Source organism: Osmerus eperlanus, chromosome 3 (assembly GCF_963692335.1).
Source record: "Osmerus eperlanus chromosome 3, fOsmEpe2.1, whole genome shotgun sequence".
In the NCBI taxonomy this organism is placed as follows: domain Eukaryota; kingdom Metazoa; phylum Chordata; class Actinopteri; order Osmeriformes; family Osmeridae; genus Osmerus; species Osmerus eperlanus.
In genome coordinates this window covers 8,278,743-8,292,952 of record NC_085020.1, presented here as the reverse complement: position 1 = coordinate 8,292,952, position 14,210 = coordinate 8,278,743, and the positions used below count along the sequence as shown (strand labels likewise).

The window sequence follows — 14,210 nt, the reverse complement described above, 5'->3', positions numbered from 1 at the left end:
GTGAACAGAAAGGGAGGGGGGGGGGGACATCAAAAAGGTAAGTGAAGAAGAAAGGGTCAGTGTCATTCTCCTTGAGTGCCGTTGTCCTTTGGTAACTACAGCAAATCATCAACATCAACGTCTGTGACTCTTCCCGCAATTGCAGGTTACAGACCCCAAATTGAGGCCTGGATCGTGTCCAGTCTCTGTCTAGCAAGCACACTCACCTCGTCGTTCTTATTGAGTTCTCCCAGGAAGTAAACGATGGATGTGGAGATGATGGTGTTGATGCTTATGAGGAGGTTGATGGACACGTAGCTGATGAAGGCCATCTCTGGATCCTTGAACACGCTCGACAAGAGATACATCCAGGGGAAGGTGGCGAAGCTGAGAAGATAGTAAAAAGCAAAACAATGAATAGGTCTTTTCGTCATCTTAACGCTTAACACAAAAATAAGGACGCAAAGCTGTTTAATCAACATGCCTATATAGAGGATACCTTATGAAGTTTTTCTATTAGAAACGTGTTTGCTCAATTGAATGTCTACAACCTTGAAAAAGGAAGCGCAAGAGAGAGAGAAAACAACAACAAAAAACCTGCATTTTAAAGGCAAACACTTGAACTCAAAAGGCGTAAGATAAATCACTTGTTCTTTCTCCTATCTTCACGGTTAACACTCTCCGCCACACTCCTCTTACTGTAAATGATCTGCTTTTCATTTGATTGCAGTGCCTGCTAGGTCAGGGACAAAATATGCAGCTGAGGTGTTTCAGACAGAACCACTATGTGTAAAGCTATAAAGTGCAACACGGGCACAAGAGTCAGTCCAGGTGGATAAAGAATTTGACTGCTGTGACTATGGTCCTGTGTTATGGACCAATACATCTCTTGAACTTTACAGTATGTGATTATTATTCATATGAGAGTCAGTTGTCTGTATAAAGAATTGGTGGTGCTGAGCTAGGTTTTATTCGATGATTTGGGAGAACATTTGCATTCGTAGCCTGAAACTAAAACCGAAGACAATATCAATGGGCTTTGATTTTATCAGGAATCCCACTTTGTCTAGATGGCCCTCTTTATCTAATATAAAACCCAGATTAAAATCGTTTCATGGTGTTAGAAGTACAACAGAAGCTACATTTTCAGACTGAGATTATTCAGTCAAATTAATTCAAGGCTACAGCTATTTTCCTTTCCTTTTTAGTTTTCCATGATAAGCGTCTGCAGAGTAATACACGCATTATCGGTGTCAGCAACATTCCTGTCATGGTAATGAGGCTGGTCACTCACCCGAATAGGACCAAGAGGATGGTGACAGCCCCCAGGTTCTGCTGTTCTGTGAAGGCTGGGAGGCCAAAGGCTGCCATGACAGCCAGGGAGAGGGTCACTGGGACCATGTACAGGGTCTGGAGGTGACACATGGACAGACTGCTCATTACATCACAAACACACAGCGCTTAAACCGTCTCACACGTGGTAATCAATTGGTAACACATTGTTCATCTGTTCAATTTGGCCAGGCTGTCCCTGGGAGAAGGTGGTGTCTTTTGGGGTTATGGTACCATGTCATAGAGGAAGTTGATGGTCCAGTAGAAGGGTTCCCCAATGCCAGCGATGTGCTGGAGTCCTTTTGAGCCAGTATGGTGTTCCTGTACCTCGTAGATGACAAAGCTGGCTGTCACAATCGAGAAGCCCGTCAGCATACAAAGAGCCAGCAAGATGTGGACCATGCCTCGAATCCTAAACATCAGGCAGACAGGGATTGAGAATGAGAGAAAGAAGGATGGAGTTGTGAATCCCGCTTGGAAGCATGTTTCTCACAGTACCCTGCGATTCATATCACGTTGAAGGAGTCCGAATAGCCCTATACACAGACAATCCACCTCAAACTCAAACATTCCATTTGCTGTTCTCAAACATCCAATCTACGTCCTCATGTGTATTTATGTAAGGAAAATCCATGGTTTGCCCGAACTTGTGTGGTTCTCCCTGTGCAGGAGAGGTCATAACACACGCCAAGCCTTAAAGAGGCACAGAGCAAGCACAGTAAAATATATACAAGCTTGTTAAGAGAGATGCTTAAACCCCAGGGGAGATATAACAATGGCCACAAACAAAATAGACAATTTTGCAACTGGATGTAAGATGTCTATAAAACAGCTCATGCTACTGGTGAGATAGTCTCCCGATGGAGAGAACCCAGCTGAGCCAGTGTCGAGCAAAGGGCTCCGTGATCAGGGGTCCTTTTAGATATTACAGCACCCCTCTGTTCCCCTGCTGTGTCTTTGATCTCTCCATCCCTTTCCAACACGCCACTCGGCCGCAGCTACTTCCGTCCCCTATCGGCCTACTCCATCCACTCGTGAATCGTCGAGAGACGTGGTATCCGAGGTTTTGGTAGAATCTGTCGAATCTGTTCGGCCTGCTCACTTTGGTCCCGGTTGCAGGACCACAGACCAAAGAGAGGAAGCTGAGCTCACTGGAAGCGAAGCTGAGAGAGCAGCTCTAATTAGCCAGCAGCGTGAGGCTTGTTATCAAATTGACCTCGAGTTACAGTACTCCCGAGCCCCACAGACAACAAGCCCCACTTTACAAGGAGGACAGTGTCGTACTGGGGTAGGAACCTCTTTAACTCCAGGTAGGCAAATCAATAACAACCAAAGCTAGGTCCATAATACCGGTCTCAGTAGAGTGGAATACATTGACAAAACTGAAATCCAATAAATACAGTCGGTGCAGTGGGAGGGGGAGCGTGAGAGAGGAGTGGCTGAGTTGCCGCACAACCCTGTGCACTAATGAGGTGCTTGGGGAACTTCCTGGTCAGATCAGGCCACTGCCCTCTCGTTTATGAGTCACTGCTCAGCACTGACCTGATACCTGAGACTGTGTGTGCAGGTGGGGGAGAGAGAGAGAGAGTTAGAGGGAGAGCGAGAGCAAGAGAGAGAGAGAGCAAGAGAGAGATAGAGAGAGCAAGAGAGAGAGAGAGAGAGAGAGAGAGAGAGAGAGAGAGAGAGAGAGAGAGAGAGAGAGAGAGAGAGAGAGAGAGAGAGAGTATGGAAGAAGGGGGAGCTTGCCATACATACTACTGAGGTGTTCAATCCCCGAGTCCTTAAAATAGCCTGCAGTGTTTAAAACTGCCGTGTTTGTGGAAGTAGGGTAGAATCAATCCTCTGCACCACCTTCTGAGTAAACACACATTATATTGGGCCCCCTGATCAATAATGCAGCCTCAGGAAAATCCATTTAGAAAATCAAATATGGGTAAATACAACAGTCAGATTGCCCTAGACCAAGACAGTGATGACATGAATCTAAATGTCTTAACAAGTTGCAGACAGGTTAGCGGAAAATTAACTGAATTCAATGGGATAATGATGAAAATGTCATCTCATGATCTCTGCATTAGTTTCAGCTAGCCTTGGTGCAGTACTTCATGCGAGGTCAATTTGTCCCGTTTTGCTCTTACATGGTATCTTCTTCGTCCACTTTACCAGGATAGGGATGGGAGAACACAGAGATACCTGTATAGAAACAATCAGAAAACACATGTTTTCTTTTTGTTACATAGCATATAGCGCACAATGAACACACAGAATGTACAGTTAACAATGGCACGACGACTCTGCTTGAGGCAATCCCTGAAGACTCCTTTTCCTTCTCAGTCTGTTAGTCTACAGGTCACATTTAAATGATTGCATCCCCTTCCCCCTTTCCCTACTCTCTTATTGACTGGAAGTTGTGGAGGCTGGGGGTATGATGTGTGTGTGTGTGTGGGGGGGGGGGGGTTGCATTAATCTTGCCCACAGGCAGACAGTGAATCTCCGGTACAGTGCTGAAATGGGACTGAAACGTCAGTCTGCCTCGGTTCAATCCCTCTGAGCAGCTCTCTGTTGCTCATCTGTATACATTCGGCGACGTGACGGGAGGCTTGAGGACACACAGCGCCCCCTGGCTGCGGACTGAGGAACTGGTAGCTCTGCCCTGCTAATCCAAATGGGTGCTACACTCACCTCCCAGACCCAATCAATCACATTATATCATTTTAAAGGTCTCTCTCTAAACATGACGAAAATCTCCCCGGGAGCACTGTTTGGAGAGAGAGAGTAAATCCCTTTCAGCAGATTAGGCGGGCCACAGAGCCAGCAAGTGATAAATGGAATTTGATTGCAAAGTGATTTTGTGTGGTATTGGCCCTTTGTTAGACCCTCGAGGAGCCAGAACACACCGAGATTTGAATACTTCAAATTAGAGTTGTTGTGCTATTCCAGTGAAATACTCCTTCTCGAGGACCATTGTTTTTATGTGGGAATGTTACTGCGTAGTGCAGGCTCCTAGTACATATTTGAAGAATGTGTGCTGCTCACCATATTGCTGTGGGTCCTTGGCAGCAGGAAGGCTGGAGCGTAGAATAAAGTTGTTCAGACTGTTTAGGTATGCCGGAATGGTGTGGTGACCTTCAGGGTTGTACCAGACCTACACAGGCGAGAGAGAGAGAGATAGAAATAGAGAAATAGAGAGAGACAGAGAGAGACAAAGAGAGAGAGAGAGAGACAGAGGGAGGGGTGGGGTGTATTGTGTTATGCCTATACATTCTTCCATGCTTTTCTATAATTAATGTCAACCCGAATGTTCCAAGGGGCGGTTTCGGAACGATGCAAATAAAAGCATCATCATCTCAGGAACATTTCAAGCAAAAACATAACAGCAGAAAGTGCAGCGATAAACCATGTTAACGATGACAGTGATAGTGTAATAATGCAGCTCCATCTGGGGCCAGGCATCTTAGTGCATCTGTAGCATAATGCCTGCAATTATAAACTCAGGCATAATTGACTTAACTATAGCAGAACGAGAATGTTTGTTTGGAGGTTTTGGGGACAGGTACTACATTATTTACCTTGGAGAGGGTTCTGTTTTTGGGCACTTCCAATAGGTCCATCTGCAGACTTGTAGGGAGTGGCTGCCCAAACGACCAGCCTCCATACCTGTTGAGATAATTTTTTTAATACATTTGTATACAGTTACAGTACTGTGACATAAAGAAAAGTATTGATATATATGAGAAAGTGAGACTAGATATTGTTTTTTTTGTACCTGTCCCTGATGAAGTTGTTAGCTGTGGAGAGGAGATAGCTTTCTACATTGAGACCAGTCAGGTTGTAAGCAATCTGGGAGGAGGGCAACTTCTTATGAGGAGGCTGGTACTGGTGGTTCGGACACACCTGAAAGGAAATTAGAAGGGAACACAAATGAATCCCGCACACAACCACGACCACACACACATAACCACACCCCAGCCAACCCCAGCCACACACACAGAGGCACAGCGACTGACGCACACAACGGATGTCCAGTCGCTGTGTCACTTGCCTTCGAAGTGGCTCGTTCTTACCTGTTCCTGATGGCCACATTTGCAGGGTTCAAACACGTCCGAGCTATTCCCCTTGGTCTCCCAGGTGTCTGGCTGTGCGTTTCTGCTGCACACCCTTCAACGGACACATTCACAAGGTGAACCAGTGGGACGAGAAGATGAACACGTGCACACGTGAAGTGGTTCACAATAAGATGACTCCGTCGCACACAAATCCACGCATACACTTTGATGCATAAGCGCGGCAATATCCGTGATCCATATGGCTGAGCGTAAATCACACATTTATTCCCATTTAAACTGTCATGACATCACAGACCACATCTGTAGTCAGGGAAGCACTGCGACACTCAGCACTCCTCAGTGATTGTCCACAGGGCATCAAACTGAAGCTCTTCTGCACGACTAGATGTCTCTTTTTTTTTTGGCTGACAATTTTATAGTGCCTCTAAGGTCTGGTTCATGAGTGCCAACATTGATTTGAGTGCCTGTGAGGGGAAATCTATCCTATAAACACAGAGTGTTTATGGAATACAAATGATTCTCGCACTGCAGAGGGGCTTCTAGGCTTTAAGCCACAAATACCATGTGGCTTTAAGCCACGTATACCATGTGGACAGTCCAGCGAAGAGCGAGTACGGAGAATGGTGGTGAGAGAGAGAGACCGAAAGAGAGGGACAAAGGATGACAGAGAGAGATAGAGAGCTAGCGAGAGAGAAACAGACACAGACAGAGAGACAGGAAGGAGTTCGAATAAAACAAAGTGGAAAACAGAGGGGGTAAAGTAAGGAATATAAATGCCAAAACTGGATGCAGAATGATGACAGATAGACAAAGTAGGACACAATCAGTTAAAGAGGGACAAGGCCAGTAGGGAATGTCGTGAGCCGAAATGCTAAACGGAGGCGGTGCTGTCAGTGCAGGTGGGAGCAGAGACAGACTGGTGTGACTGTGATGACTGATTATTCGTGGACAGATCTAGGTCCGCTTGTGACAACTGGATATTTGTAGACAGATCTAAGTGTGACTGTTATCGCTCATTGTTACTACGACTGAATTAAACCAAGGTTAATAGGAGAAGTGCTTCAACGTTTAGTCGACAGTAAGCAGTGGAGTACATACGGGTTATCAGGGCTGCCCAGGCAGCCATTATCAATCCCAGGATAGGCCATCATGGTGTCCACCAGTTTGCTGGAGTCTGAGTTCTGGTTACTGTTGTCAAGGGAACAATTCATTAGACCAAGGTAATTGCACATCCATACATTGCTAACACACAGTGCAGTTGTGATGAAAATGACCTGGCATTGATTCAGAACTGGAAACTGTAGGTCAATGATACGCAGGCTTATGTGAGATCTGGCACCAGAAAATTGTATTCCAACTCATTCAGACATCAATCAAGGACAGTAGGAGGGCGCAGATTTTGGGCCATGTCCATACCTCCGACTTTCCCCTCTCTGCACGCTCCACAGATCAAAGAGCTGCTCAATCAAGACATCTCCCTCCTTGACTCTCTCCTTCTTACTGACTTTCATCTCTAAATCATATAATCATAATCATCTCTCTCTTTCTCATCCCCTCGTTGCACTTGGCTCCATCTCTTTCTGATTCACCTGCCCTTCAAGGTGTATCTACCCCCCACCCCAGCCCCCCTCTACCCACCACCCCCACCCCTCTCAAAATAAATCAACTCCCTATGCAAAACATGATTGACTTTTTATCTGTGGAATGAGAAAAAACAAAAACACCTACACACACACAAAAACCGCCCTATTTACGATCAGCGTGTCTATCTGGAAAGCTGTTGCTTCGCGTGTACTGCCTGACCTGAAGAAGGTGTACTGAGGTCCGACGTTGTACAGGACGGGGGACAGCTCCATCTCGGGGAAGTGCTGCAGGTCGCTCCTGATGGAGCCCAGGCCCATGGCTAACATGACGAAGATGACAGGCAGGACCACCTGGGAGATCAAGCCCTTCCAGTCCCGGCGAGAATGGTGGATCCTCTTCATCAGCATGGCCAAGATCTGCTGCCAGACCAAGGCCAGGCCGTGCACTGTGGATGAGCCGGTCAGACCTGCATGAGGGGGATGGTGGAGGGGTGGGGTGTGGAGGTTAGATAGTTGCTCCTGAAACTGAATTTACCGAGCACACGACACTTTCCTAAACTCCTTCTTTTAACTCTGTTTAAACAGACAGGCAGACAGACTGTTCCCCATCCTCGTCGATCTTTTTTTTCTGCTCCTATGAGACGGACGATGTTTTCAGAGCTCGCACGGGTGTCAGACAGAGAGCAGAGGAACCTACCGGCTTTGTCCCCGAAGCTGGAGCCGCTGTCACTGAGGTCCTCTGGTAGGCTGTCGACGGAGGGCGACGCCTCTGGGACAGATTCAGACACAGACCGGAGCTGGTCGTCCTCAGGCTCCAGGTTATCCCTGGTCAGCTGGAGGAACACCTAAAAACACCATCCAGTGTAAATGGACCTGGGTGTAGACATGTGCAGCGCACGCCCCCGGCTGTGTGGAAGACAGACCCGGGGGCCTACGTTTCATTTCTTTGTGAAGGTTGTTTTTCTCCAAATCCTTATCTGGCGCGGCACACGTGTTTGAGAGCACAAGCGTTGTGGTGTAGGGGTGGTGTACGAGCCGTTGGCGTGTGCAGTAGCCGCGCGTGTGCTCACCTCCTCCAAGGTCGTGTCGGAGATGCCGTAGCAGCCCAGCTGCAGGCTGTCCAGATTGGCGTCCAGCGCGGAGAGGAGGGAGCGGTAGGCGGAGGCGGTGTCGGAGGTGAAGGGGGGCAGGGAGTACACCACGTCCCCTACCTCGCCTTCCTTCAGTCTGGCCTCGGGCACGTGCTGCTGGATGAAGGTCCTCACCTCTGCACTGTTGAACTGCACCTTGGAGCCCGGCTCCTGGACCTGCCGGGGAAGGGATGAGTCGGATCAAAGGGCTTTTGAGTAAGTCGAATATTTCGTGCAAAGAGTAACACTAAAATACAAAACAAATCTAAACCTGTGTGAGGGACAGGAGACTGTTCGTATAGTCAGAGAGTTGGCAGGATACACAGCCAATCCGCACAGCATCTGTCTGTACCTTCTTGGTGAGGGTGAGGTTGTATCCTTGCGCCAGCTTGTCCTTCAGGTAGAACGGCGAGCCGCAGCATTTGAGGCCACCTCTCTCCAGGAAGGCGATCCGGTCACTCAGCACCTCCGCCTCGTCCAGGTGATGAGTGGACAGGATGATGGTACGGTCTAACCGTGGGTAAATACAGACATACACACACACACATTCACACACACAGACCAAATCATGCACATTAACAACAGGAAAGGGGCAAACGAGGACACACAGCACAGTCCCAAAGGCCAAAGACAGCCAGACACTGGGAAGTGTGAGAAAACATGACCTTTTTCCGGTCTCCCCCAGCGCAACCCACTCTCTATCGTTTCAGACAGACCCAATTAAATGGCATATTCCACCGTCAAATGCATGACGGATAGCAATCGCGGCCATACTACAGCCGCCGTGGGATTCTCTGACTTCCCTTCGCCACAGCTACCATGTGTGCACCTGGAGAAAATCCATTCTGCTTAATTAAATGTTGAATTGAAAGTCAGACACCAGATAAGAACAAAAGCCCTACGGGGAACGCTCTCATCGCCTCTCTTTCTTCTCCTCCTGTCCTATCCTTTCCTTTTCTGTCCTTTCCTGTCCATCTCCTAAAATGTCACACGGCCCCTGGCATTACGACGTGGTTGTTCAGTGTGTCTGCCAGTGTGAATATGTATTGTGTGTGTGTGTGTGTTGGGCGGTGGACTAGAGGACAGGGGGTGCGCATGCATGTGTAAGTCACCCTTCTTGTGCTGGATGACAATGTCCCAGATGCTGCGTCTGGAGCAGGGGTCCACCCCGGTGGTGGGCTCGTCCAGGACCACCAGGCGCGAGCCGCCGATGAAGGCGATGGAGATGGACAGCTTCCTCTTCATTCCCCCAGACAGGGTGCCCACCCGCTTGTGCCTGTGGGCATACATGCCGGTCTCCTGCAAGGTTCTGGGCAAAGGGAGAGAGGAAGTTAGTTAGAGGTGAGGTATTTTTGCGTGAATGAGTTATCCCTTCCCAGTGAAACATTGAAATTTGACTCGCAAAATGTGCTACTCATGCCTCTGGTTGGAGACTTACTTGTGCACTTGCTCCTGTAGTTCCTTTTGTGACCAGTGGGGGGCCTTTATCTGCCCATAGAGCAGCAGGTGCTCCTTGGTGGTCAGGTGGTCAAAGTGGACGTCGTACTGCATGCAGACCCCCAGCTCCTTGCGGACCTGGTCAATGTTGCTCTGCATGTCCCGGCCGTACACCTCGATGGTGCCGGAGGATGGTGCAAAGAGGCCTGTGAGAAGAGACCTGGATACAACCACATTCACACGTCATTGATTGACCAGCAACACTTTACATGGGGGATAGTTAAAGAAGTAGATTGTGATGTACTCAACAGTACAACCACATTTTAATGTTGAATATCTATCCATCCATCTATCCGTCCATCCATCCGCCCATCCATTCATACCTCCCTCCCTCCCTCCATTCATTCATCATCCATCCATCCTCCATTCCTTCATCCATGTGATGAAAGTGGCCTAGACAGTGGAGAGCAGAATTGACCACGGCCCTCACATAGTAGTGGTCTTGCCAGCGCCGTTGTGTCCGAGCAGAGCAGTGGCATGGCCCTCGTAGAAGGAAAGGTTGAGGTTCTGGATGGCGGCCTGCTGGCCGTAGATCTTGGTCAGTCCGTGTAGAGCGACACCCACGGGCAGGTCGGAGAACTCCTCGTCCACATGGTGGGACAGACCGCTCTTCCCTGAACGCATGAGAAGGGGGAACGAGATGGAGAGAGAAAGGTTGGGGTACAGGAAGCAGTAAAGAGATGGAGAGGAAGACGAGAGGGGGGGGGACCAGCAGGGGGAGCAGGAGACATAACAAAAGAGGGAATGACACAAATATCACAAGGTCAAAGCACGACAAAGGGACCTCAAAGCATGTCGCCTCTGCCGTGGCAGTCGGAACTGCGATGGAGTGGAGGGGGGGGGGGGGGGGGGGAGGAAGACGATGAGTACCTTCATCTTTGTCAGTGGAGAAGACGGGCTGGTTCCTCTGCATGATGTTGGTGAACAGCAGACCCTTGCCTGTGCTGTCGGGTCTCCTGCCCCAGCAGCAGAGCACGTCTGCCCAGAAGGAGGGCAACACGGGGAAGTACCACGGTGCCGCTATGCCATACTTTCCTGAGAGGAGCAGAAACCGCACGAATGAGGACTCTCTTCGTACCTCATGAAGTGCGACGAGGGGCTATGGAGCCCGTGTTGTGTGCTTGTGTCGTGCTGTCACCTGGGAAAACCGTGCGGATGTATGCTCCTATCAGGAAGTAGAGGGCCGAGTCGATGAGCAGGAGCCAGCACATCCAGCCGAACGACGCTGAGTCTCCAGGCATCGGGGACATGTACGAATTGCTCCACTGAATTCCTGAAAGAGACATAACAGCCCGTTTCAATCACTGCTGGCTACCTCATTCTCTCCGTTTCTCACCGCGGTTGGTATGAAAAGGCTGCCATCCAGATGGCTTCCGTCCCAGCTTGCGCCTACCTTGTTCCTGGTTCTCGTAGCGAGTGATGTATTGACTGGCGTAGCTGAAACACGTGGGGGCAAACAAACTCTGTGGGAAACGAGTGACAAATATGTTAGGAGGACACCTCTTATCCCATCTATCCCAGTCTTCGGAGAAAACGCTGAATTTTCTCTCCCGCTCTGTAAATTCTCATTTCAAACTTACAGTATGTTGCCCATTTTGAATACCTTCCTCTTTTGTCACACAGATACACTGTATCCAGAACTGTAGACTAAATCCAGCCCAACATTTGTTTTGTACTGCCTCATCTAGCACTGATAACTCCATCCATCTCTCTCTCTCTCTCTCTCTCTCTCTCTCCTCCCTAGGTGTCATTTTCAAGCTGCCCAAGGATGGCGCCTCTTCCAGGAAGCGCCGGGACACCTCAGGCCAAATCCTACCTCCCAAAGTGGGCTACACCATCCGCATGCACATCGACAACTCCATGCGTACCGACCGCACGCGGACCCCCTGATAACTCCATCCATCTCTCTCTCTCTCTCTCTCTCTCTCTCTCTCTCTCTCTCTCTCTCTCTCTCTCTCACCCCTAGCCCCCATCTGTACTCTGTCCTCACCAGGGCGTTCTTGCCAGCGGCGGTGAGTGAGGACTCCATGGACATGACCACGATGTAGGGGAAGAAACAGATGATGTAGATCAGACTGCCACTCAGGCCAGCGATGTTGGTCTTGTCGAAGAAGGAGCTGATGAGGAAGCTCATGGCGATGATGCTGAGGCCGTAGTCGCACAGGTAGAGGAAGATCAGGAGGCCGTCGCTCTTGGGCAACACGTGGCCCGCCTTCAGGATGATGGTGAGGATGGAGATGGTGATCAGCAGGAAGGTGGCGCTCTCCAGGAACCAGGCGAAGAAGTGGCTCATGGGACTTACGCCCATCATTTTCATGTACTGGGAGAAGAGGGGGGTGGGGGGTGACAGGTTGAGTCAGGATGTCGTCACACAGGTAGTTGATGAAGTATGAGCGGGAGAGAGAGGGACAGGTAGAGGAACGAAAACACCAGCCATTTTGTCCATGTTTGACGATAGATGCTTCTAACAGAGATCAAGTATACACGGACAACCAGGGGAATTTCTAGGCACAAGCAACCAAGGCAGTTGCCTAGGGCACCACCCGCCCCTCAATAATACATAGGCCTACATTTTCGGGGGCAATAATCTATCGATTTTTAATGATTAGAAAAACAAAAGGAATAATATGCACCGCACACAAAATGTTGCGTGTCTTGTTTTTTTTCGCCCTACCTCATGTAGTCGGAGCTCTCTCTCGTGAACCAGCTTCTTGACAAAGTCGGCGATGAACAGCACCCAGGAGAGCATCAATACCAATGGCAACGCAAATGCCAGGCTCTCCAGGTACCTAAGGAGCAAGGGAACCCACAGCTGTCAGTCAAACAAGACGGCGAAGACACTCCGGAATTGATGTCGCAAGCTACGCTGCGCACACTGACTGTCACTCATAATCTGCCGCTGAAAAAGAGACAGACTACAGTGTCCTAACCTCGTAAAATTCACTTTCAAGTTTTTTTGGGGGGTTGCCATTATCAGATATGGACCCTGATACATGGACCTAGACGCTGTTTGTTATAATACGAGTAATATTTCAGGAGCGATCGTATCGGTGTAATGCGTTGTGTAATAAATCAATGCAATGGAGCTGCAAGGATCCCCATATCTCACACATGGATGAGACACAGCCAGCTAAAGACAGTGAAAGCTGCTTTAGTAAGATGAGATCAGTGCTGGCTTTAGAAGCACTCACGGCAAGACATAAACATGGACATTATCCCCCCTTATGATTTATTGGAAACAGTGTCCAGTATTGATGCACGGTATATAGTTTATGTTTTACCCAATGCTGAACTCTGAAGGGGTATTGATTGTTCTTTATTATTATTTTGCTTTATCTGTTCACTGAAAGGTATGAGTGATTAGATTGTGTTTGTGTGCATAAATATGCAAGTCCGTGTAGAACATGCAAGTGGCGGTGAGGTTGCACTGGAGCGCACGATCGTGCACGTTTGATGGCCCGTGTTCCTCTTGACACGTTGCACGGGAGCACGCGCATGAATATGCAACGCTTCCCTTCGTCGCTCAATAAGGGTCGACATGTTTTGAAATGAACGGAACGCCTCTCGTGTGCGTATGCACGACTCACTCATCCCTGTAGTAGCAGGGGTAGGGGAAGGCCTGGACTTGGACCGCTGGTTCGGCGATTTCCCGGCCCGTATGGGTCTCTATGATGGCCCTCTCGATGGTCTCCTGCAGGTAGACGAAGCCGCGGGTGTAGCGCAGCGCCTGGGGCCAGATTTGCGCGCTCCGGATCCAGAAGGGGGTCCGCGTGCGGTCGGTACGCATGGAGTTGTCGATGTGCATGCGGATGGTGTAGCCCACTTTGGGAGGTAGGATTTGGCCTGAGGTGTCCCGGCGCTTCCTGGAAGAGGCACCATCCTTGGGCAGCTTGAAAATGACACCTAGGGAGGAGAGAGAGAGAGAGAGAGAGAGAGAGAGAGAGAGAGAGAGAGAGAGAGAGAGAGAGAGAGAGAGAGAGAGAGAGAGAGAGAGGACAATTAACAAAGAGAGAGAAAATCCACCATCTGAATACCGAAAAGAACTCGAAGTACCGAGGACCAAAATACGGAAACCAAACAAGATTGGAAGCTAACATTAAACAGCATTCACTCACTGGCATAGAGGTCTCGTGTTTTGGCCAGTTTCTCCGCCACGGTGTTCAGATCCTTGGATGAGTTGTAGGCTCGGTAGCGGTCAAAGTTAATACAGGAGGAGAGGTTCTTCATGAGGGAGGAGAGCGTTGTGATCTGCTGGACGATGGGTTTGTTCCTCTCCAACAAGGTGGTCATGTTGGCTAGGAAGATTGAATGGCACCATGGTCAACATTTTAGGCAGAATGGTTGGAGCTACTTTAGCATTTTGCTGATATTTTAGATGCATCCAATTATGACGGGGCAAGGCCTGTTTAAATGGGTTCAAAGACAAAGATTCAAACTCACAGAAACTGCTGAGCGTATCCTTCATGTTGCCCACATTGATGTTAGTCTGACTCTCGATGAAAGCCTTAACAAAGGGGATGCTGAGGGAATTCTGTCGGGCAAAATGGCAAAGAACATCAAGGTGGGGTAGGGTGGCTTCAACACAGCATAACTGTCCTTTTCCCTGTGCTTTGTCAGAATGA

The 14,210-nt window shown here is 49.0% G+C and overlaps 2 protein-coding genes across 2 annotated transcripts in view; one reads left to right on the top strand and one right to left on the bottom strand.

Moving 5' to 3' along the window:
• Nucleotides 1–14,210, top strand: part of LOC134017416 (eIF5-mimic protein 2-A-like) — a 206,182-nt gene that overhangs the window by 85,889 nt on the left and 106,083 nt on the right. The gene's annotated exons all lie outside the window — the stretch shown is intronic.
• Nucleotides 1–14,210, bottom strand: part of abca12 (ATP-binding cassette, sub-family A (ABC1), member 12) — a 58,237-nt gene that overhangs the window by 5,523 nt on the left and 38,504 nt on the right. The window contains exons 44-67 of the mRNA XM_062456231.1: nt 14,029–14,119; nt 13,704–13,883; nt 13,176–13,491; nt 12,263–12,377; nt 11,579–11,908; nt 10,982–11,051; nt 10,727–10,861; nt 10,459–10,623; nt 10,019–10,202; nt 9,530–9,748; nt 9,204–9,400; nt 8,444–8,601; nt 8,032–8,268; nt 7,659–7,806; nt 7,182–7,428; nt 6,477–6,566; nt 5,376–5,469; nt 5,078–5,205; nt 4,881–4,968; nt 4,348–4,456; nt 3,450–3,504; nt 1,546–1,723; nt 1,274–1,389; nt 207–366 (exon numbers count right to left, since the gene is read on the bottom strand). Coding sequence (XP_062312215.1) covers nt 207–366; nt 1,274–1,389; nt 1,546–1,723; nt 3,450–3,504; nt 4,348–4,456; nt 4,881–4,968; nt 5,078–5,205; nt 5,376–5,469; nt 6,477–6,566; nt 7,182–7,428; nt 7,659–7,806; nt 8,032–8,268; nt 8,444–8,601; nt 9,204–9,400; nt 9,530–9,748; nt 10,019–10,202; nt 10,459–10,623; nt 10,727–10,861; nt 10,982–11,051; nt 11,579–11,908; nt 12,263–12,377; nt 13,176–13,491; nt 13,704–13,883; nt 14,029–14,119 — 3,810 coding nt within the window. The remainder of the gene's footprint in view (nt 1–206; nt 367–1,273; nt 1,390–1,545; nt 1,724–3,449; nt 3,505–4,347; nt 4,457–4,880; nt 4,969–5,077; nt 5,206–5,375; nt 5,470–6,476; nt 6,567–7,181; nt 7,429–7,658; nt 7,807–8,031; nt 8,269–8,443; nt 8,602–9,203; nt 9,401–9,529; nt 9,749–10,018; nt 10,203–10,458; nt 10,624–10,726; nt 10,862–10,981; nt 11,052–11,578; nt 11,909–12,262; nt 12,378–13,175; nt 13,492–13,703; nt 13,884–14,028; nt 14,120–14,210) is intronic.